This window comes from Peromyscus leucopus, chromosome X, assembly GCF_004664715.2.
Source record: "Peromyscus leucopus breed LL Stock chromosome X, UCI_PerLeu_2.1, whole genome shotgun sequence".
NCBI lineage: Eukaryota > Metazoa > Chordata > Mammalia > Rodentia > Cricetidae > Peromyscus > Peromyscus leucopus.
In genome coordinates, this window is record NC_051083.1 from 61,359,110 (window position 1) to 61,380,993 (window position 21,884).

General features: G+C 46.5%; 1 protein-coding gene across 1 annotated transcript; it reads right to left on the reverse strand.

Moving 5' to 3' along the window:
* Window positions 1-17,834: 17,834 nt before the first annotated feature.
* Window positions 17,835-20,830, reverse strand: Cxcr3 (C-X-C motif chemokine receptor 3). Its single transcript, XM_028892067.2, has 2 exons — window positions 20,615-20,830; window positions 17,835-19,630 (listed from the first exon to the last, which is right to left on the reverse strand). Exons 1-2 carry the CDS (start codon window positions 20,624-20,626, stop codon window positions 18,542-18,544), a joined length of 1,101 nt encoding a protein of 366 aa, XP_028747900.1. The 5' UTR covers window positions 20,627-20,830; the 3' UTR covers window positions 17,835-18,541.
* Between the last annotated feature and the right edge of the window lie 1,054 nt (window positions 20,831-21,884).

Below are 21,884 nucleotides of genomic sequence, written 5' to 3' on the forward strand. Positions count from 1 at the left end.
ACAGTGCTGATGCAAATTGAGAGTTATTCTTGTTATGGTATATGCATGTATTTCTGTTCTTGTTTAAAATATTGTAACTTTACAATATATTCTAGAGTACTGAGGAAAATCACAAGAAAGACTTTGGTAAGAGTTTCTGTTTTAAAGGAAAAGAAAAGGTGGAATTTGGAGTAAATGTCTGAGGGATCAAAGGAACAGACTGAAGGTACATGGAAGGTTGTAGAAGGTCAGAGGGGATGTGATGTAAACTTTTATGGTTTCTTATACCTGCAAATACTAAATTTGAAAGTTAATTCTTATTGGTTTTCATCTTAAGAATGGCTAATGATTCTGCAAACTGCTTATGTGTGTATGTATACAGGTATGTGACTTGAAAATGTAAGCAAGCTTTAACTGTATGTATGTATGTGTGTAACTTGGATCCAACTGTGTGTATGTGTGCAAGTAATTATTGTTTAGAAAAACGAGCTTTAAACAGCAACCACGTGGCTCCCTCCATCTTGGCTGGTGACCTCATGGGCAGCCATGTGGCTGGCAGCCATCTTTTACTAAGGTTATAAAGATCTACTCGGGTTAACACCTAATACTTATGTCTTTACCAAGTGTTCAACAGCAAGTTTCTAGAGAATTTAAATAGATGGCAACATATGTTTAATAAATAAGGTATTTGATTAATATTAAAGCTGCACATCAATGCTTTTATACACAGGAATATACCTTGCTCTGGCAGCTAAACTTTGTAACATAAAGGAATCATAGGAAACAGCTGAGGTTTGCAAATGTATGGCAGGACTAGAGTTCCAAAAAGAGTCTAGTTGCAGTGGTGGAAGACATTTGAGAGATCTCCAGTCTTTTAAGAACAGTTTTTATAGTTAAAAAATGGCTTAAAAATGTTTCTCCTTACCCAAGGTACATTCAGGCTTAAGAATGTTGTCTAGCCTCCTTGTATTTGCTAAGTTTGTTATGTTTTCAGGGTTGAACTTGAAACAAGTAATTAGAAACAAAGTTTGTCTATTCAGATATACCTGGACAGCCCTCATACTTCAGAGATCTGAAGAATATGGCATTTAAATGTTGATCTAAAAGCTTACTATATCAGACAGGCTTCCAGATCCTAGCAGTGACCCAAGGTCTCCAAAGAAGATTACGTACGAGGCACCACAACATCTCTGCCTGAAATATGACAACGCTGACCACAGGGCAAGATGCCCCAATGTAACGCCTGCCACCAGGACCCAGCCCAGACTGTGGACAAGCAGTAGGACACTGGAATTGATTGCACCCTTTTGCCTGATCAAGGTCAATCTTCCGTGTCCCTATTCCACAGGAAAAATACTCTGCCTTATGAACCTGATGGCAGAAGAAGATTGATGCTGTTCTGACTGGTGCCTCCAACGCTGTGGAGACCTGGGTAGGGATTGGTCCCTGTAATTTATAGGATTGGAAGCTTCTTGGTCTGCACTCAGATATAGTTTATCCTTCTCAGATTTCTGACAGTACTGATGGCTAGGCTAGCTCTAAATTTGTCAGCATGGCAGTGTCAGACAACCAGATCCTTCTGCAAGGCTATAGCTAGCTCTTTAGCTCACTTTTAGGAAAATGTTCTAAGATATAAAAGTTTAAGTAAGTCATAAAGGTTCAGATATGAGTCTAAAATGAGATATGTTTCAGATTACTCTCCTGTTCTATGGTTCAGAGCTTAACATTTAGGAGCCCTGATGAGCTGGTAGAGCAATGACAACCTACTATTCAGTCACAAGCTCAACATTTTGGATTTGTTTTAGATGTCATCTAAATGTGTCTAAATATAAACCTAAAAGTGCTTCTCATCAGGTCAAAAATCTCTGTCCAATTTATACCTGGCTATCTGGACAGAAGGAAAATGCACAAGCTTTTAACCCAAATCTGTAGTTCTTGTTGGGACTCAAAGGCATGAGTCCACTTCTGCTGTTTTACAGATACCCATTACCTGCTTTGTTTACAATATGGATTTCAGTATAGATTGGTAATACTAATGTATCTAAAACTTTTATGTCATTTTGTAAGTAGGCCTCAAAGTATCAAAAGAGTCATAAAAACCTAGACCCACTTCACAGAGGTCAAAAGTACCCCAGATAAGTATTCCTAAAGATGGTATTTTTCCTCTCTCCTGGTCTTGGGACTACTGCTTTTCCCATTACTAAGGGTATGGACCTAAGGGTTCCAAATAAGTTCATAAATTTTAACTTCTGTTCCTAGTTTAAATTTGTCTCAACAGATTTCCATTTGGCTGGCAGTCACCTCTAGGTTTCAGTTGCTGACTCCACTGCTCCAGATGACTGTGAGCTCCAGACTTGCTAAAAGCTGACGTGGACCAGCCCAGCTAACATGGTTCTTCCCTGTCTCTATGGGGTCAGGCAGCTACATGCTTCTGACAAATGCCCCCTTGCCCAGTCTTTGACTACCTTTTCAGCCTTCTGTGGGCCCCTGACAGCGGCACCCCAATGCCAGCTCGAAGCAGTTCCAGAAGAGAATACGTCACCCATGTTCCCTGTTCAGAAAAGGCTGAAATGCTGAGTCAAAATGAAACTCCCTGGCATAGAGACAAGATGGCTAACTATATCTGGCCATTATTAGAGAGGGATACTTATGAGCTAACTGTCCAAAACCCATGATTGGGTTCCATTAGGCACATGAGAAGGGGGATATGTGAGACCAAAATGAGCCATCTTAGAAATAAGACCAAAATGCTTTCACCCAAAAATTAAGGCCTAAGATTTCTCCTTTTGGGAATAGCCCATTAGTTACTGAAACCAGTCAGTTCAGATTCCAGAAACCAGGAAGTGTAAAAGTACAGAGTCACAAGATAGTCACGAGGTAATGCCTGCCGGACTATGGAATGTCCTCTCCCTGGTTTCCAGGGTAACTGACCACAGAAATGCCCCCACCTGGGGGCAGCCAATGAGAAATGGTGGCAGGCAACCACTCCCTTAGAAGTAATTTCTAGAAGTCCCTAGAAGCGAGCCAATCAGAATTGTATCCGTACTAGCACCCCTAAATGATGTAACCTTGTGACTTTTCCCTTTTAAAAGCTGAGCTTGCAGACAGGTGGGCACTTCTTCCAGCCTCTACTGCGTTGGATGTATTGGACGAAGTCCCTGCCTAGGCTTGTATTGCTTTTGGATATCCAGAATTAAACCTTGCTTTTGCATTCCAGCATGCTCGTCTTTGGTGGTCTCTCTGGGTGTCACGATCTGGGCACAACACTAGACAGTAAACATCTGGCTGAACCTTGAGCAGTCAGAGTAGGGGCAGAAAGGGAGCTACTGCAAGGTCTATGTCTTTTGTTCATGGCCCTCCCAGAAACTGCTTAAGTCTCAGGAAACTGAAATTGAGGCCTGATCTTTGAGAGAAGACTGAGCAGCCTGTTATGGCATCTGCTTGGTCCTTTCAGAGTCTGGTTGGACAAAAGTTTCTGACCCTAATTGAGCATGCACATGTAGAGTGATGAGGTCACCTGCTGGTTCCATGTGTCATCATCCTGTGTCCCCCCCCCCCCAGCCATCTAGCCAAAGGACAATGCCTGTGTGCTCTACTTAAATCTTAGCTGTTACCTGGCAGAGTGCTTCCTTCAGCCTCACAGCCTCTCTGGCCTCTGAAGTTTACTTTATCCTTACACTCAGGTCGAAGATGTATATGTAGCCAAGGCACTTTGTTTGTTTGTTTTTGTGTTTTTGAGACAGGGTTTCTCTGTGTAGCTTTGGTCCCTATCCTGGATCTCCATCTGTAGATCAGGCTGGCCTCAAACTCACAGAGATCCACCTGTCTTTCTGCCTCCTGAGTGCTGGGATTAAAGGGCCAAGGCACTTCTTAGGCTAGACACAGCCTGATGGCCATCAGTTTGTACTTAAGCAAGCCAACACAGTTGAATGTGATGGCACATTAATCCCAGCAATCAGCAGGCAGAGGCAGGACAATTAGGAGTTTAAAGGCTGCCCTTTACAATCAAGGTCAAGGCCGTCTGGGCTACATGATACTCTTACCTCAAAAAATCAACAAGGCAATTACATGTTCTGATCTGGGGACGGAGGGAGGGTAGTTAAAAATGTCTTCCAGGTTTTTCCAGTTCTTTCCATGAGCACATTTTCCCTTAATATTGTGTATATTCTTGGCTTTTGTTTTGTTCAGCAGGATTAGGGTTAGAACCCTTGGCCTTGAACATGCTGCGAAGCACTCTAATGCTGAGCCACATCCATGCTATCCTGTGAATTTTCAAAGCGTCCGTCCCTGATGCAAGAAAAAAAATGTTAAGGTGCGGTAGATTGCTTGGAGTTCTTTTATTAAGTCACAGGAAGCTATCAAAAACAAGTGATTGAGGGGCTGGAGAGATGGCTCACAGGTTAAGAGCACTGACTGCTCTTCCAGAGGTCCTGAGTTCAATTCCCAGCAACCACATGGTGGCTTACAACCATCTGTAATGAGACCTGGCGCCCTCTTCTGGCCTGCAGGCATACATGCAGACAGAATACTGTACACGTAATAAAATAAATTAAAAAAGAAAGAAATCTTAAAAAAAAAAAAAGAAAAAACAAGTGATTGCATGGGTCAAAGGCATAGGATTTTCAGGGTTTTTTTTTTTTTTTTTTTTTTTTTTTTTTTTTTTTTTTTTTGGTTTTTCGACACAGGGTTTCTCTGTGTAGCTTTGCGCCTGTCCTGGAACTCACTTTGGAGACCAGGCTGGCCTTGAACTCACAGAGATCCGCCTGCCTCTGCCTCCCCAGTGCTGGGATTTTCAGTTTTATCTCTTGTTTTACTTCCATTTGGGACTAATGCACACTTACATCTGCATTATCTTGTTTTGTTTTGTTTTTGTGTTTTGAGACAGGGTTTCTTTGTGTAGCCCTTGCTGTCCTGGAACTCGCTTTGTAGAGCAAGCTGGCCTGGATGGAACTCACAGAGAACTGCTGGCTTCTGCCTCCTGGGTATTGGGATTAAAGGTGTGCGCCACTACTGCCCAGCTACATTTGGATTATCTTAGAAGGTATGTATGAAGAAGCATATTTTTGTGTTAGCATTTTGGTTTCTTTTGTGGGTTTTGTTTTTGTTGTGCTTGGGGATGGAACACTGCTTCAGCCTGGTGATGACTTATTAAATTTATATTTTGGGAGAGAAAAATCTTCAGGGAGGGGAAGGGGAAAAGAGTTGGTATGTCAGGTATGGGGTAGGGGAGGTCAGCTTCGATCTGAGAAAAAGGCTTTGTGTCCCTGTGCTTTTTGTGGCTGAGATGATTGGGACAGTTCGCCATGTGCTCTAGGACCCCCTATCAGCAAGGGATCATCTCTGGATTCTATGTGTATGTTTAAGCTGCTTTGCCTGTAGGAATGCTTGTCTCGATCATATCTCGGTTGCTTTGCTGACAGAGGAAAGGAGAAGCTGTCTCTTGGTATCCTCCTCACTACCCTTCTTCTGCAGTGGCCTGCCTGTTTGAACTTTTAGCACTGTCTTGCTGAACTTCATTGCTCTGGGAGCCTCCTGCGGTGCTTCCCATAGTTCTTGTATAGGCTGCTGCTGCTGCTTGTTAATTCTTTTGATGTGGGGTGCACAAGTTTGGAGAGAAAGTTTGGTTTGCTAAGTCCCCAGGCTAGCTTTCTCTGAGTAGACGCTCGGGTCCTCTTCTCTGCTGCATCTGGCCGGTGGTCTTGGTTGTCATCTGCTGCCTTTGCTGATACATACCTAGTGTTGAAGAAACGTGAGCTTGTGAAGTCAGAAACTCACTGTGTTCCCATTTCTTTTTCTAGCTCTGTGGGCTTATTTCTCTGGTTGTGGTTTGCTCTAGCCATTGTTGTTGTTGTTGTTATTATTATTATTATTATTTTGGTTTCTTTGAGACAGGGTTTCTCCGTGTAGTTTTGGATCCCTGTCCTGGATCTCTCTCTGTAGCCCAGGCTGGCCTCAAACTCAAAAAGATCCATCTGGCCCTGCCTCCCGAGTGCTGGGATTAAAGGCATGTGCCTCTAGCCATGATTTTTAAGAAGCCTCCTCCAGGTATAGTGGCACATCTAGTAAATCCCAGCAATTGGAATGATTGCCACGAGTTTGGGGCCAGCCTTGCCTATGTGGCAAGAGCTTATCTCCAAAAAAAAAAAAAAAAAAAAAAAAAACATTTCCAGAGGGAGGAAGGATTGTACAAACCAGGCAGGTCAAGGACATCACAAGGGAACCCACGGAAACAACTAACCTGGCTCATTAGGGGCTCATAGAGTCTGAACCAACAACCAGGGAACCTTCATGGGACTGACATAGGCCCTCTGCATGTAAGTTACAGTTGGTAGTGTATGTGGAGTTTTCCTGTCCTGGCAAATAACCAAATATCCCAAATAACCAACACGGAGACTCAGTATTAATTGTAAATGTTCGGTCAATAGCTCAGGCTTGTTACTAGCTAACTCTTACATTTAAATTAACCCATATTTCTTATCTATGCTCTGCCACATGGCTTGGTACCTTTTCTCAGTAATGCATGCCCATCTTGCTTCTCTCTGTCTCTGCTGGTGTTTCCTCTAAATCCGCCCTTCTTCCTTCCAATATTCTCCTAATCTGGCTCTCCTGCCCAATCTCTTTCTGTCCAGCTATTGGACTGTCAGCTTCTTTATTAAACCAATCACAGTGACATATATTCACACAGTGTAAAGGAATATTCCACAGCAGTGGGACTCCTAACAATGGGAGCAGGGGCTGTCCCTAACAATTTGGCTGTCTCTTGGGAACCTATTCCTCATACTAGGTTGCCTTGCCCAGCCTACAAGGGAGATTCTTAGTCTTACTGCAACTTGATATGCCATGATTTATTGATACCCATGGGAGCCTGCCCCTTCCTGAACAGAAACAGAGGAGGAGTGGATTGGGGTGGGGGTGGGGTGGGGGGCAGGGGTGGGGATTGGAGGAGGGAGAAGAGGAGGGAGGGGAAACTTCAATCAGGATGTAAAGTTAATTAATTAATTTAAAAACCACTTAAAAACAAATTGTAAAACCCCACTTTTCTTTAAATCAGTAGTGACTGAGCATTGGTTCTTCTGTGGTTAGCACTGTTCTTTGTGCTTTTGAAGATTGCCTTGGAATATAGGGCAGCAATCATGGTTTAATGAAAAGATTGAGGATTTGCAGCACTTGGGAGGCAGAGCCAGGCGGATCTCTGTGAGTTGCCTGGGCTACCAAGTGAGCTCCAGGAAAGGCACAAAGCTACGCAGAGAAACCCTGTCTTGAAACCCCACCCCCCCAAAAAAAAAGACTGAGGATTTGGGTCAGAAGATCTGTTGTCTCTGACCTCTGAGCTTCAGTGTCCTCATTTGCAAGATAGAGATGGGAACAAACAGTGACAACTTCTTGAGTCGTCCACTTTGAGCAGAATAGAAGTGGTAGCTGGAAACAGTGGTTAGAACCACATTGACTCAGGCCTTGACTACCAGGCCAACTGGTCAAGGAAAAGCCAGAAGGAAACGCTATCAGTCTGGAAGTGAGTGAGTAGTTGGATTAGAATGAAAAGAGCCTGTTAGTAAAGAGCACAGGTGGAGAGTGCTGTTGTATGAAAGGGAGGACGGGCACTCGATTAGAGAGGTGAGCCTGAGTTGCAAAGGAGATGCTGGCTGGAAGACCCATAGTCAGAGGATAGCAGTCCACATCCCAGTTGAACACAGGGTAAGGGAAAGTGGATTTCAAATACCTCTGATGTTTTCAGCCAGTTGTGACAAAATTTTGATTATGGAGCCTGTTATGCTAAAGATAGAGTCATAAATCTGTTGGAAATTTGCATTGAATAACTGTGAAATCAGAAGCACCAAAGGAAAGCTGGAGGCTGAAGCTGGAGGCATGGTTGAAACCTGGCCTCATACCTTTGACAATGTGTAAAGAGAAACACTGTGGCTAGAAGCCTGGGAAACAAATGTTCTTATATAATGAGACGGAAGGAAAGAGCAGCAAGTTTTTAGACCTTTATGCATGCATGCCTTCTCCTATTTCTTTAGCCATGCAAAATTCACCTAAATTTACCTTTGCAGGAAATCTGTGCAAAATACTTGGATGTTTCTTGAAAAATATTGAAAAATTAAAACAGTATTCTGGAAGGAATTTCAAGCACAATAAGGAAGAGCTGGCTCAGAAAATCCACAGGCTACTTAATCACACTGTCTTTGATGGAAAGGTAGAAAACCGAGCATTTATTAAATGCCTCTTGTACACTAGCACTCTTGGCTGCTGCACTAACCATGTATACTTCATGTCCTGGAGATGGGTTAGTTTAAGTAGAACTAGACCACTCCATGAGTAGAAAAGAAAGGTCTATTGGAGGTCAAACTGCCAAGGCTATCTCTCAGATGGGCAGAGAGTCAAAATAATGGGAAAGCAAGCAGATTTTATATGATAGTCAGCAGGTGGGGGTCTTGGTGCTAATACAGGCCGTTCAGGTTAATTAGCAACTAGGTGCCCTTCCTAATAACAATCCTGCTTACCTAGTTAGAATCCTTCTATTTAGGACATTGTCACCAGCACTGCCATATTTGGGGGCTCACTTTGGACTTAACAGACATGAGAGATAATGTTTATGTGAAAGATAAGTTTTTTGGGTTGTATATATGAGCAGATGGTTATTACAGAAGGAGATTAGCTGAGTGAGAATGGTCGAAAAGTCTGAGAAGTCAGAAAGTAGGATCTCCTGGAAGACACGAGGCTCTTCCCCCTCCTCCTCCTCCTCCTCCTCCTCCTTCTTTTGTTTATTTGTTCGTTTTTTGAGACAGGGCTTCTCTGTGTAGCTTTGGCTCCTTTCCTGGAACTCACTCTGTAGCCCAGGCTGGCCTCGAACTCACAGAGATCCACCTGGCTCTGCTGGCATCAAAGGCGTGTGCCTGGCCGGCTCCTGCTTCTTAAAGAATGGTTAGTACTGAGAACAGCAGAAGGGAAGGACATGTGTTGAGGCAAAGAAGATGATGGGAAGGAGCTGGACAAGTTGCTTAGCCTCATTTTACACATGGCTCCTGTGAAATGAGGCCAATAATAGTACAGTCATCTTTTGGTGCCTGCAAGGAACAACTGGTTCTGGTACCCCTCAACAAACTGCAAAACCTACAGATGCTCAAGTCCCTTATATAAAATGGCTTCTGAGCATCCTTCTCTATACTTCAAGTCATCTACGTGTTGCTTATAATGCCTAATAGAGTGGAAATAGCATGCAGGAGATAGTTGTTAGAGTGGCAGGGGAAAATCTGTATATATTCAGATGCATGTTTTCGTCATTTTATTTTATTTATTATTTGACAGTTTTATACATTTATGTAATAAATTTTAGTCATTTTTGATGTGCATGCAGTTTGTTGAATCCATGGTACAGAACTCATGAATATAAGGTCAATTGTACTTATTACCTCAGAATTACTATTAGAGTGCAAGATTTCATATTCATAAAGTGCTTAGAACAGGACCTAGGCATAGCGAGTTCATGTTTCCTGGTCTTAGATGGCCTTGGGAATCAGGTTAGGGGAAGTGAAGTTTAAACTGGTAGGCACCAACCAGTGCACAGGAGTATATGACAGGAAGCTACCGCTGAATGGTGTCCATCTGCTAGTAGCTTGGTGCTATGGACTCGATTAGAAAATCCAGAGGTAGAGACTTTCTGGCCACTCCTCTTGTTTGTTCATTTTGAGGTTTTTGTTTTTGTTGTTGTTTTCTTTGCCATGCTTCCTGCCTATGAGGAAAGAGCCCTACCACTGAGCTGTACCATCTCTCATAGACCATGTTGTTGTTTAATCCAATTTTATAGTCTTCTGATGAAGAGACCTGGCAGCAGGAAAGTTCTTATATCCTGAAGGTCCTCCAGGTATCCTTTGGTATCCTTCCTCATGCCAGTGATGTTACATCAGATGAGTGGAACCTTAGAGCGTTCTGAGTTGTGCAGATGCTTGCCTACCTCAGCAGCTGTTTGTCTCTCCTTGACTGTCTCAGTCTTGGATCCATGTATCTAAGGACACAATCCTACATTCATGTGGCCCTAACAATCTCCTTCCTTGTGTCCTGATTAATTAACCTATTCATTGTCCTTCCCAGGACTTTAACTTGGCCCCCATTCTTCCCAGAAGGTTTAGATTTGCATTGTATTTGTATACATTTCTCTTTAGTGTACTCATGTACTCAGAGCCAAGAATGTAGGGAAGACAGTTCCTCTTAAATTGTTTTTTAGTTTTTGAGAATTTCATATGTGAGTACTATATTTATATCATTTCTATCACTCCCTGTTCCAACTCCTCCTATGTCTCCACCTCTCAAATTCATGACCTCTTTAATTTGTGTGTGTGTGTGTGTGTGTGTGTGTGTGTGTGTGTGTGTGTGTAAAACCTACTAAGTCCATTTAGTGTTGCTCCTATGTACATGTGTTTAGGGCAGACCACTTGGGATTGTATAACCATCAGGGATTCATCCCTGGAAAAACACTGACTATTTCCACAGGGCAGCTATTACCTGTAGCTTTTTGTCTAGGAGTGGCACCTTGTGAAATTTCCTCCACCCACATTAGCATGTCCTCTTTCTTTTTATTAGAGGGAGAAGAACTCTTGTTCCTGCTATGCTGAGAGTTGTTCCTAGGGAGATGGCGCAGCAGCTAAGAACACTTACAGTTCTTGCAACAGACCCAGCTTTGGCTTCCAGCACGCACATGGCAGTTCACAACTGCTCTGTAACTCCAGCTCCAGGGGACCCGACACTCCTGTCTCTTCTGGCCTTTTCTGGTACACATGTGGTACACTTAAACTCAGGCTTACACACATACACATACATTTTTAAAAAGTAAACCTTTAGAACTGCTTTCTGATACTTTTGTTTGCTTTTCCTTTTCAGTTTCAGCCAGAGAAAACAGCAATCACTTGGAATAAAAAGATGTGACGGACTTCTGGTTTATGATTACCAATGAGATACAAGAACCCAAGATTGCTAAGATTGCGATTTCTCTGTAAGTCCGCAACTCGGCAGGTGATTCCAGGAAAATGGCGGCTTTGCCTTAGCGCCCTGTCCTGATAACAAACCTGTTCAACTACTCTTCCCTGGCAGCCTGTGTCACAGCTTTGAACTGTCGTTTCTAGGCTGACAGGCCTTCTGTGTGTGGCTCAGAGGACATCCTTATTGGATGTCTCACCATTCCTAGGAATTCAACATATTTTCCAGGCCCAGCTACACATTTCCCTTGGCAAAGCCAGCATCTCCATTCTCTCAGATGCCAAGGATCAAGATGCCCGCTCTAGCCAGTCATCAACCCCCTGCTCCAGTTTTTCATTTGTCCAAGTCTGGGTACTCATCCCCTCCTTTTCCCTGCGGCAGTCCGTTGTTGTTGTTGTTGTTGTTTGTTTTTGTTTTTGTTTTCCCTGTGGGCCGCTGTGCTGCTTTCCTGCTCAGAGCCTGGGTTTTGGGGCCATTGTAATCTGCTCCTGCTTCCCATGGTCCATCTGGCCCCTCACCGCTCCATCGCTAGCCCGTGGGTCAACCATTCTTTTCCCACTGGCTTTCAAAATGCAGCCCATGACTTTCTAGGTCCAGTCATTCCTTACATTGTGTAACTTCTCCCAAATGCTCCCACCATATTGGGGACCAGAGCCTCACACATGCTCTGTAAGTAGCATGCCATTGAATAGCAACTACAACCCTCATTTTAGAAGCAAGGGTTCTGGCTTGTTTCTGATATGGTGTCTTGCTATGTTGTCCAGGCTGGTCTTGAACCCCTGGACTCAAGCAGATCTCTCATCTCAGCTTTCTGAGTAGCTGGAAGTACATACAGGTGTCTGCCCCCAGCCCTGCTTTGAATGACCTTCTTTTGGTAGGGAGGGTGAGGGTACAGGTTGATGTAGCCTTGGCTGGCCTCATGCTATATAGCTCAAGCTGACCCTGAACTTGTATAGTCCTCTTGCCTCAGCCTTTCAGTGCCGAGATTACAGAAGTGAGCTGCTGTTTTTTGTTTTGTGTTTTTTTCTAGTTTTTCATACAATATATTTTGATCATGTTTTAACTCCTTCCAGACCCTCAGTACCTACCCATCTTTATGTATACTTACCTGTGTTTTCTCTCTCTCTCAAAAAAAAAACCCCACAAAAAACTAAAAAACTAAAATCAAAGAAAAAAATCAGTAAAGATAAAAATACTAAATCAAACAAAGCAATGCTGTTTTGAGATAGGATCTCACTACATAACTCTGATCTCTAACTTGGGGTCATCCACCTGTTCCATCCTTTCAAGGGCTGGGATTACAGGTTGTGTATGGTCTAAATTCAGTCAGTTGTTAAGAGTCTAGCTCAGGGCAGGTTAGATGGATGGTTCAGTGCCAAGTCTGTTGATCCGAGTTTAATCCCCAGGACCGGCACATTAGAAGGGAAGAAGTGACTCCCACGAGTCCTCTGGCCTCCACATGTATGCTATGGCATGTGCATGTATTCACACACACACACAATAAATGTAATTGATTTTTTTAAAGAGCCCAGTTCAGATCTCTATTTTACCCCAAGCTTCTGCTCGCCAAATCTCATGGCCAGAGATACCTCTTGAGCCTACCTTTGTCCTGAGACTGAAGAAACCAAGCCTCGTCCAGGTACATATCTAGCAATACCCCACAAAAAGATGAACATGCTGGAGCTGCTCCCCAAAAACCTGACCACTTAAGGAGCAGCCCAAACCAAAACCAGCTTGTTTGGAGTGGAAGGCTCACTCTCAATCCTGAGAAGGAGACACTTGCAGCTGCCTGTGTGTGTTTCTGGGAGATGGCCTTGGGTTGGTGGGGGTGAACGTCAAGGGCTTGCTGCGTAGTAGATCAGAAAAAATCCAGTTTCGTGCTGACTGTTTCTTCTTAGTCCTCTTTCAAGATCGAATCCAGGACACCTTGATCCATGAACTATGCCATGCAGCCTGGCTGCTTGATAGAATCAGGATTCACATGGTAATTCATGGCAATATTATGCTCAAAAATGCAATTCAGAACACCCAGAGCTGCCTAACGTCACCATTGCCATAACTATACAATTAGCTACAAGATCTGTTATTATTCTGTGCAAATGCAGGGAAGACCTTTTCAGAGCTTTTCCAATTGTTTTGTCGTTCTGGCCTCCGTAGCTATTGTTAGTTTTCTTTTTCTGGTACTGGGAATTGAACTAAGGGACTCATGTGTGCCAGGCAAACACTACATGGCACCCCTGCCTGAGCCATATCACCAGGCAGCCCTCTTTCTTGTGGTTTCTGTTTTTGTTTTTTTGAAACAGAGTCCCAGCAAGTTTTCTATGCTGGTCTTGAACTAGCTTTGCAGCTTAGGCAGGCCTTGAACTGTTGCAGGACCAAGTAGATCTTTAGTAAGTTTATGGACTGTCTGACTTAAGGAGTCAATCTCTCTATTTCTGTGTTCTTTCTCCATTAACTCCCCTAATTTGAGCAGCTTGACCCTGCTGCTGCCTGGGGCTCCTCAGAACCCACAGAAAATTGCTTTGGGTATAAGGCTAAGGAGTTGGAGCTGATGTTGAGGTGTTGTGATTGATTTTTTTTTTTTGGTATGGTGTCTCCTTCCTCACCAGGATTGGCTGCTATACCAGATCCTTGAACACTGAATGCTTGCTTCATCTGTGCCGGATGCAAAGGGCCTCTGGTCTTGCTGCTATTCTTTTTTTTTTTTTTTTTTTTTTTGATTTTTTGACACAGGGTTTCTCTGTGTAGCTTTGTGCCTTTCCTGGGACTCACTTGGTAGCCCAGGCTGGCCTCGAACTCACAGAGATCCGCCTGGCTCTGCCTCCCGAGTGCTGGGATTAAAGGCATGCACCACCACCGCCCGGCTTGCTGCTATTCTTTTGGAAGGATGGAACCCCCATTGTGCCCCATGTGAGACCATTTGCCAACTATGTGCAGGAGAATTACAGAGCAGTGTTTAATGGGACAGCAGGAATCAGCCACAGGGCTGTGATGCAGATTCAGCAAGGATTATTTGCCAGTAAACAAAAGGAAAATCCTTAAGGTTTTCCTGGAGTATATTTATGTGAGCCAAATCCTTGACTGACATGAAGTTCTAGAAAACTCTATTTCTGTAAGGCTTTAAATATTGGAGTTTAAAAGTGTTTTCTGACTTGTTATTAATGGTGATTGTTCTTAACAAAGAATTCTTTTGCTAACCATACAACCCTTGACACTACTTGAAGCTTTTAGATCCACCTTGGATCTTAACTTTGACTATGTATGTATGTATGTATGTGTATATATATTGGTTTTTCGAGACAGGGTTTCTCTGTGTAGCTTTGCGCCTTTCCTGGAACTCACTCTGTAGCCTGGCTGGCCTCGAACTCACAGAGATCCGCCTGCCTCTGCCTCCCAGTGCTGGGATTAAAGGCGTGCGCCACCACCACCCGGCAACTATGTAGTTTTAACATGTGGAAAGAAACAGAGGAAAATGATGTATCTTGGGAGGGGGAGGGGTGAGAACCTGAGACTACTGTCGGCAAAGAGTAAGCGGTAAAGCCCTGCCTCACAGCAGGGCTGCTGCCAGCCAATCAGACACCTCCCCTGTGTGAAGAGCCAGCCTGCTTCAGGAATTCCAGCTGCTCCTGGCTTTGAGTGACGCTGTCTACGCCATGCAATTATTCAGGAAATAAATATTTTCATCTCGCTTTATGGCTGTCTCCTTCAAGTGCTCCAGCAGATTCCTCCCTATCTCTGGGAGCTATGGAGGGTGTGGATAGGACCCAACATTGTACTAGTGTATTCATGGGGATACCACGGAGAATGGCAACCTACTTGGGGCTTAGAGAAGCACGGGTGTATTCTCTTAGAGTTTGGGAGATCACCAGTCTAGGATCAGTCACCTAGATTCCGATCGAGGTGCCGAGAAGCCTCTTCCTTCCGGGAAATCCATTTCTTTGTCTTTTCCAGTTCCTAGAGGCCTTCCCCAGCCCCTGGGTCACGACTTCTTCTATAGACTCTTGTAATGACACCGGGTCCACCGAGAGAATTCTTCTTCTTCGTGTGTGTGTGTGTGTGTGTGTGTGTGTGTGTGTGTGTGTGTCTGTCTGTCTGTCTGTCTGTCTGTCTGTCTGTCTGTCCTGGGGAAGCCAGTGACAAACCTTCAGCTTCATTCCCAAGAGCTGTCCGCCTTGTGTTTTGAGACAGTTTCTCATGTCGTTGTAGGGCTTTCCAATTAGGCTGGCTAACCAGCAAGTTAGTGTGTTCTTCCTGTTGCTGGCTCCCCAGGACTGGGGTTACAAGTGCACACTACCATGCCCAGCTTTTTCTGTGCTTGCTGGGACCAAATTCAGCTCCTGTGCTCACATGGTTAGTACTTTACAAATTGAGCCCTCTCTTCAGCCCATTATAATCATTATTATTTTTATTACTTACTACTATTTTTTTTTCCGAGACAGGGTTTCTCTGTGTAGCTTTGCGCCTTTCCTGGAACTCACTTTGGACACCAGGCTGGCCTCGAACTCACAGAGATCCACCTGGCTCTGTCTCCCGAGTGCTGGGATTAAAGGCGTGCGCCACCACCGCCCGGCCCTTACTACTATTTTTGATAGGTCTCATGTAGCCTAGGCTGCCCTTGAATTAAAAAAAAAATTACCTTTATTTTATTATTATACATTTATTTTAGGGGAAGGAGCATGTTTGTGTCCCAGCACACATGTGGAGGTCAGAGGACAACTTTTGGGGGTCAGTTCTCTTCTATCTTGTGGGTCCCAGAGATTAACCTCAGGTTGTCAGGCTTGGTGACAAGCAACCTTATCTGCTGACCGACCTGGCTCGGCCCTCACTTTGGATGCTGTGTAGCCAAGGCAGGACCATGGACTCCTGTTCCTGTCTCTGCCTTCCAAATGCTAGGGATTATAGGCATGGACTACTATGACCTGCCAAAATCTTATTTTAAAATAAGTTGGTTCATAGATTAGTAACCTCAGTTCCCCTTTGCCATATTTGTTGGCTTGGGTTTTGTTTTTGGTTGGTTGGTTGGTTGTTTGGAAACAAGGTTTCACTGTGTAGCCCTCACTGGCCTGGAACTTGCTAGGTAGATGAGGCTGACTTCAGACTCACAGATAGATAGCTTGCTGCTTCTGCCTCCCGAGGGCTGAGATTACAGGTGTGCTCCACCATAGCCTTCCTGCTTGCTTGTCTGAGACAGGACTTTCCTCATGTAGCCCCAGACTAGTCTCCAGTCCACAATGCCACCCAGGCTAGCTTGATATTGTTGATCTTCCTGCCTTCTCCCTGCAAGTACTCAGATTCCAGGCATATACCACCATGCAGAGCTATTCCCTTTTGCCGCATAAGGTGACCTAATCACAAGTTCTGGGAATTGGAGCATGGATGTCTTGAGGGGTCCAGTTTTTGGCCTGCTACAAATAATGCTCATCTTTATCACTGTACCATTACTGATACTCTAATAAGCAGGACATATCATTTTAACATTTTCCTCTTGCCTTTCATTTTGCAGAGGGATGGAGTAGTCTTTGGAACACTGAGGCTAGATGTGACTGCAGGTACATATAGAGCAGGGTACACTTCCTCTTCCGGTACACTTCCTCTTCCCTCCCGGGCTCCAGCATATCTGCAGCTTCAAACAAAGTTCAGCGTGTCAGAGAGGGTCATGGCCCATCTGTGACTTCACTGGGGGGACTGATATGCAGTGGGTAGCTCTGTCACCTGCGCTTCTGGAAAGCTCTGGTTATTTTTTTCCAGTCAGCTTTAGATGTGGAAAATGCTCCTGTTGGCCACTTCTTTCTTGGTGGCTATGTGCTAACAACTGCTGGCAAATCATCAGGCCCTGTTGCTGGCGTGTGTGTGTGTGTGTGTGTGTGTGTGTGTGTGTGTGTGTGTGTGTACAGGTGTACATGTATGTGAAGGTCAGAGGAGCACATTGGGTGTTCTCTACTGCTCTCCACCTTATTTCTAAGATTGATTTATTTGTTATGTATACAGTGTTCTGTCTGCACATATCCCTGCAGGCCAGAAGAGGGCACCAGATCCCATTACAGATGGTTGTGAGCCACCATGTGGTTGCTGGGAATTGAACTCAGGACCTTTGGAAGAGCAAGCAGTGCTCTTAACCTCTGAGCCATCTCTCCAGCCCTCCACCTTATTTCTCCGAGACAGGGTCTCTTCCTGAACCCGGAGCTCATCTCTTCCCCCCAACTCCAGGCTGGCGGCCAGCCAACCTACCCCACAGTGTTGGGGTTACAGGCACACATGGTCACGCTCAGCTTTTACATAAGTGCTGGTAGTCTGAACTTGGGTCTTTGTGTTTGCTTAGCAAGCATTCTTACCACCTGAACCATCTCCCCAGCCCCACCATTTTTCAAGCCCATTTCTCGACAGTAAGCTCCTGTACTGTCCAAATAAGCAATACAAGCTTCTCTGACTGGCCTGTGATCTCATTGCCTTTTCCCAGGCTATCCTACAACCTCATCATCAGTCCTTCCCTTACCCAAACCCTAACTCCAGCCAGCTGAGACCACTTACTATTTTTTTTTGAAACAGGGTCTCTCTCTGTGTAGCTCTGGCTGGCCTGGAACTTGCTCTATAGATCAGGCTGACCTTGAACTCATGGAGATCAACTTGCCTCTGCCTCCCAAATACTGGTATGTACCACCACATCTGGCCCAGCTGAGACCACTTGTAAACTCCCCAAAGCATTGCTATATTCAGCCTCTCCACCTCTCTACTGCCCTCCCTTCAGCCTAGAAACAAAACACTTCTTCCTTCTCTTAGCCTTGGAGATGCCACTTGCCCCTTAGGCCTCCAGGAAGCCACCCCGGACAGCTCCTGCCGTCATGCTCAGCCCTGGACTCAGCATGTGCTGCCTCTTTGCTTTGTAGCACAGACTGCTTGGAATTTGTTCCTTTTTACCACTCCTTACCTGCTGGCCTGAGCTGCTGGGATTCAGGAATTCTGGCCTATTACTGTCTAGTGGCTCCAAAGTGTACCCAGACAACCAGCTGCTCAACTATCCACTGCACTACAAGCCCATGGAGGTGTCTAGCGGCTTCACTAGGCAACAGGGGGTCCATCAGAGGGCTCAGCAGAGCCCGGGAGGGCAGAAAGGCAGACCGTAGGCCAGGCAGGCTGAGGCAGGAAGTACACTCCTGAGTCCAGTCAGGCCTGGCCCAAATGATGACGGTGCATACACCCTGGTCCTCATTCTCTTGTTTATTGAAAGTTTAAGCAGAGTTTTAGACATAAAAGTGGGCAGATATTGAGATACTGGGGACCATAGGCGCATTCAGTGATGAGCAAGACCCGGCTCTCTCTGCTCCTCACCTCGCTCGCCCCTCACACAGGGAAGGTGGAGTTGGAAGGGTGGGAGGTTCCCAGGCAGCTAGCTCTGAAATGGCAAGAGGCTCAGTAATGGCGCTGTCCTTGGAGCTGGGAGAGTGGTTCTCTGGAGCCCTGGAGGTGCTGGGCTGCCAGTGAGGCCCAGCAGCAAAGTTATGGGTGAGTCAAAGCTAGCCCAGCCTCAAGGAGGAGAAGAGCCTGCCGGTGTTAGGACTCAGGTTGCACAGGCTACAGTTTCATCCCAGAGTTACAAGCCCAAGTAGGAGGCCTCTGTCGTCTCAGACCAGGACGATTCCCGCCGGGAAGACGGTGGCTGCCGCTGGGGCCTTCTCTGGTCCGAGCGGCCCAGGCGCATGAGCAACATCCACATTTGTTCTCTGAACTTGACCCCCACAAAGGCATAGAGCAGTGGGTTGAGGCAGCAGTGCATGTAGCCCATGCCCGAGGTGACTGACTTGGCCACATCCACATGGTTTTGGAGACTACAGTTTCGGGCCAAAACTCCCAGGTCCATGAGGATATCCAGCAACACCACCAGGTGATAGGGGGTCCAGCAGACAGCAAAGGCCACCACCACCACCACCACCAGCCTTATGGCTCGTAGGCGCCTCTGGCTCCTGGAGACCAGCAGCACAGCCAGGATGTGGGCATAGCAGTAGGCCATGACTAGAAGGGGCAGCAGGAAACCAGCCACCAGCTGCAGTACGCGCAGAGCGGTGTGACCCACCTGTGGGAAGTTGTACTGGCAGTGAATGGCATTGAGACGCTGATCATGGCTGGCCGACAGGAAGATGAAGTCTGGGAGGGCAAAGAGCAGACAGAGTCCCCAGACCACTATGCAGGTGAGGGCTACACGTACCCAGGGGTCCCTGCGGTAGATCTGGGTGGCATGCACGATGCTCAGGTAGCGGTCGAAGCTTATGCAGGCCAGCAGGAAGGCCCCTGCATAGAAGTTGATGTTAAAGAGGGCCCCTGCCACTTTGCAGAGGCCAGAGCCGAAAACCCACTGGACAGCAGCGTCCACGGCCCACAGTGGGAGGGTCAACACCAGCAGTGCGTCGGCCACAGCCAGGTGGAGCAGGAAGGTGTCCGTGCTGCTCAGGGCGGTGCGATGACTCAGGAGGACAGCGGCCACGGCCCCATTGCCTAGTAGCCCCAGCAAAAAGAGGAGGCTGTAGAGGGCTGGCAGGAAGGCTCTGTCAAAGTTCAGACTGAAGTCCTGTGCACAGGGCGGGGAGTCAAAGTCGCTCTCGTTCTCTCCGTAATCATAAGGAGAGGTACTGTTTTCCAGAAGAAAGGCAAAGTCCGAGGCATCTAGCACTTGACGTTCACTCACCTGCCCAGGGAAGGGGAAAGAGGGAAGGGAGGCCGTTCTCTGTAAAGGCCCGGCAACTGTCTTGCCACTTTGTGCCTCGTCATTTATTCTGATGAGTGTTTCCCTTAGCAATAGAGGTGTCTGGGTCAGACCCTGAGCTGTCTCTCTCTCTCCCTCACAGGCCCGCTCCTTCTTAATGCCATCTACTCAGACTGGCATGGTGACTCCCCTTCACAAAGGCTGGCAACCCCAGACCCTTTCTGGATTATCTCACGGGCCAGGGATCCTTTGCAGGGGGAGGAACTTCCAGGTCTGGAACCTCATATTATCTTTCCCTCCGCTCTGTGGCTTGCTGCCTCAATGTTACGGCCACAGCTGGATCAAGCACCTGCCTCTCCAGGTGCTTCCTTCCCACTCCATCTTCTAGTCCCTCCTTTTCCCTCCTCAGCCCTTTATCTGGTGACCCTAACTTCCTGGCCTCATGGAGGCTTTCCTACAAACCGCTGCGCACCCCTCCACACACCACGCATGCTTTCCCTTCCCCTACCCAGAGGCTTGTGCAACCATTTAGGCACCCACTGAGATCCCCAATAGGTAGGTCTCCCCGAGATGGCCAGGCTTATTTCAAACTCTTGTTTTCTGCCTCTGCCTCCCGCGTAGCTCGAACAATGTGGGTATACCACTTCCCCTGGATAGCGGCAATCCTCTTCACCCTTCGCCTCATCTCAGACTGTCCCAGAGCCAGAGATCACCGAAGTTGAGCCTCTACAATGTGACATTTTCAGATGAGGCATCCAAGCCACAGAGGTAGGAGACATGCCTGTGGTTAGTGGCCAGGCTGGGTTCCCAAGCCCCCTAATGCCCTTATCATGACCCCTGCATTCCATGCCCGCTTACTAAGCTCTCTGGTGCCCCTGGGCTTCGGGTCAGCCCAGACTTGTCCCTGGTACTGTAGCGTGGGCCACTTGGCGCCATAATGTAGCTGAGCTGGGTAGCAGAACTTACCTCAAGGTACATGGCGCTCTGGCTGGTGCTCTGGCTGTGGCTGCTGGGTCAGGTCGCGTGCTGCCTGCTTCTCTGCTTTGGCACTTGTGGTTGGGAACTTAGAGTGAACAGAGGAAGTGAAGATTTCACGACTCAGCACGGCCTCTTCCAAAGGGTTATCTACATCAGCCCTCCACAAGCTCCCTCTTCTGCCCCTCCCTTGGCCAGGTACATACGTCGGGAAGGAGTTAGCCAGGAATCTGGGACTGTGACCAAGTCTGGGGTCTTGTCCTACTCAGTACCATTCACAAATCACTAAGCATGTCTAGGAGCAGGCAGGAAGTGTGATTTGATGGCAGTGAGTGGAAAAGGGAAGGCCACCTTCCGAGAGGGCACATTCTCCCCAACAGGTCTGGGACTGGAGTCTCACTAGGACTAGGTCAGAGTGGGGTGTGCAGGAATACTTCCCATCATCACTGCATGGGAAGGGAGGCGGTCTCCAAGAGCAGCATGCCACCTCTTTTCTTCCTAGTTTGGGGATGGTGGCATCTGACCTGGCATGGGTGGAGATATATAAACGTATCTATAAAACCATTTGGGGATCATAATGAGCCCAAAGTCATCTGGAATGTCATATAGTGTCCAGACCAGATGGATGTGCTCAGGAGCACACTCGGGAATTGGGAAATCCGTGATACCTCAGTTGTCGGTCGGCAGCCGGGATTGTGCGGGGCAAACAAGCTGGGCAGCTGATAGGCCCACAGGCTATCGGGAATATTGACGTTCATGTGGCGACAGAGCCAGAAAGGCTGGGCGCTAGGGAAGGGTCTGGGGGGCGGGCTGGGCGGGGGAAGGTTCTTTGAGGAGAGAGGAGAGGTCTGAAGCCACACAATGGGGAAGTGGAGGGCAGCCCGGCTGCCAGGTGCAAGAGCTGCTTCTCCTTCACACTTCTTGCTCACTGCTCAACAGCTTGGACCATGTGCTGCTCTGTCTTGGGGTTGTGTCTGCTTTTACAGACCTGTCTCAAAAGTGGGTGGGCTGAAAAGGATGTTAGCACTCTTAAAACTGTTGGTTTTCTTTCTTTCTTTCTTTCTTTTTTTTTTTTTGGCTTTTTTGAGACACCTCAGTCTGTAGCCCAGTCTGGCTTTGAACTCCTGGCTCAAACTCCCGAGGGCTGGGATTATAGGAATGCACCATTGTACACAGCATTTGATGGGGGGGGGGTAGTACACTATCTTTTAAAGGGATAAACTGATGTGTTCATTCAGCTAAAAACAAGTGGAGATCCACA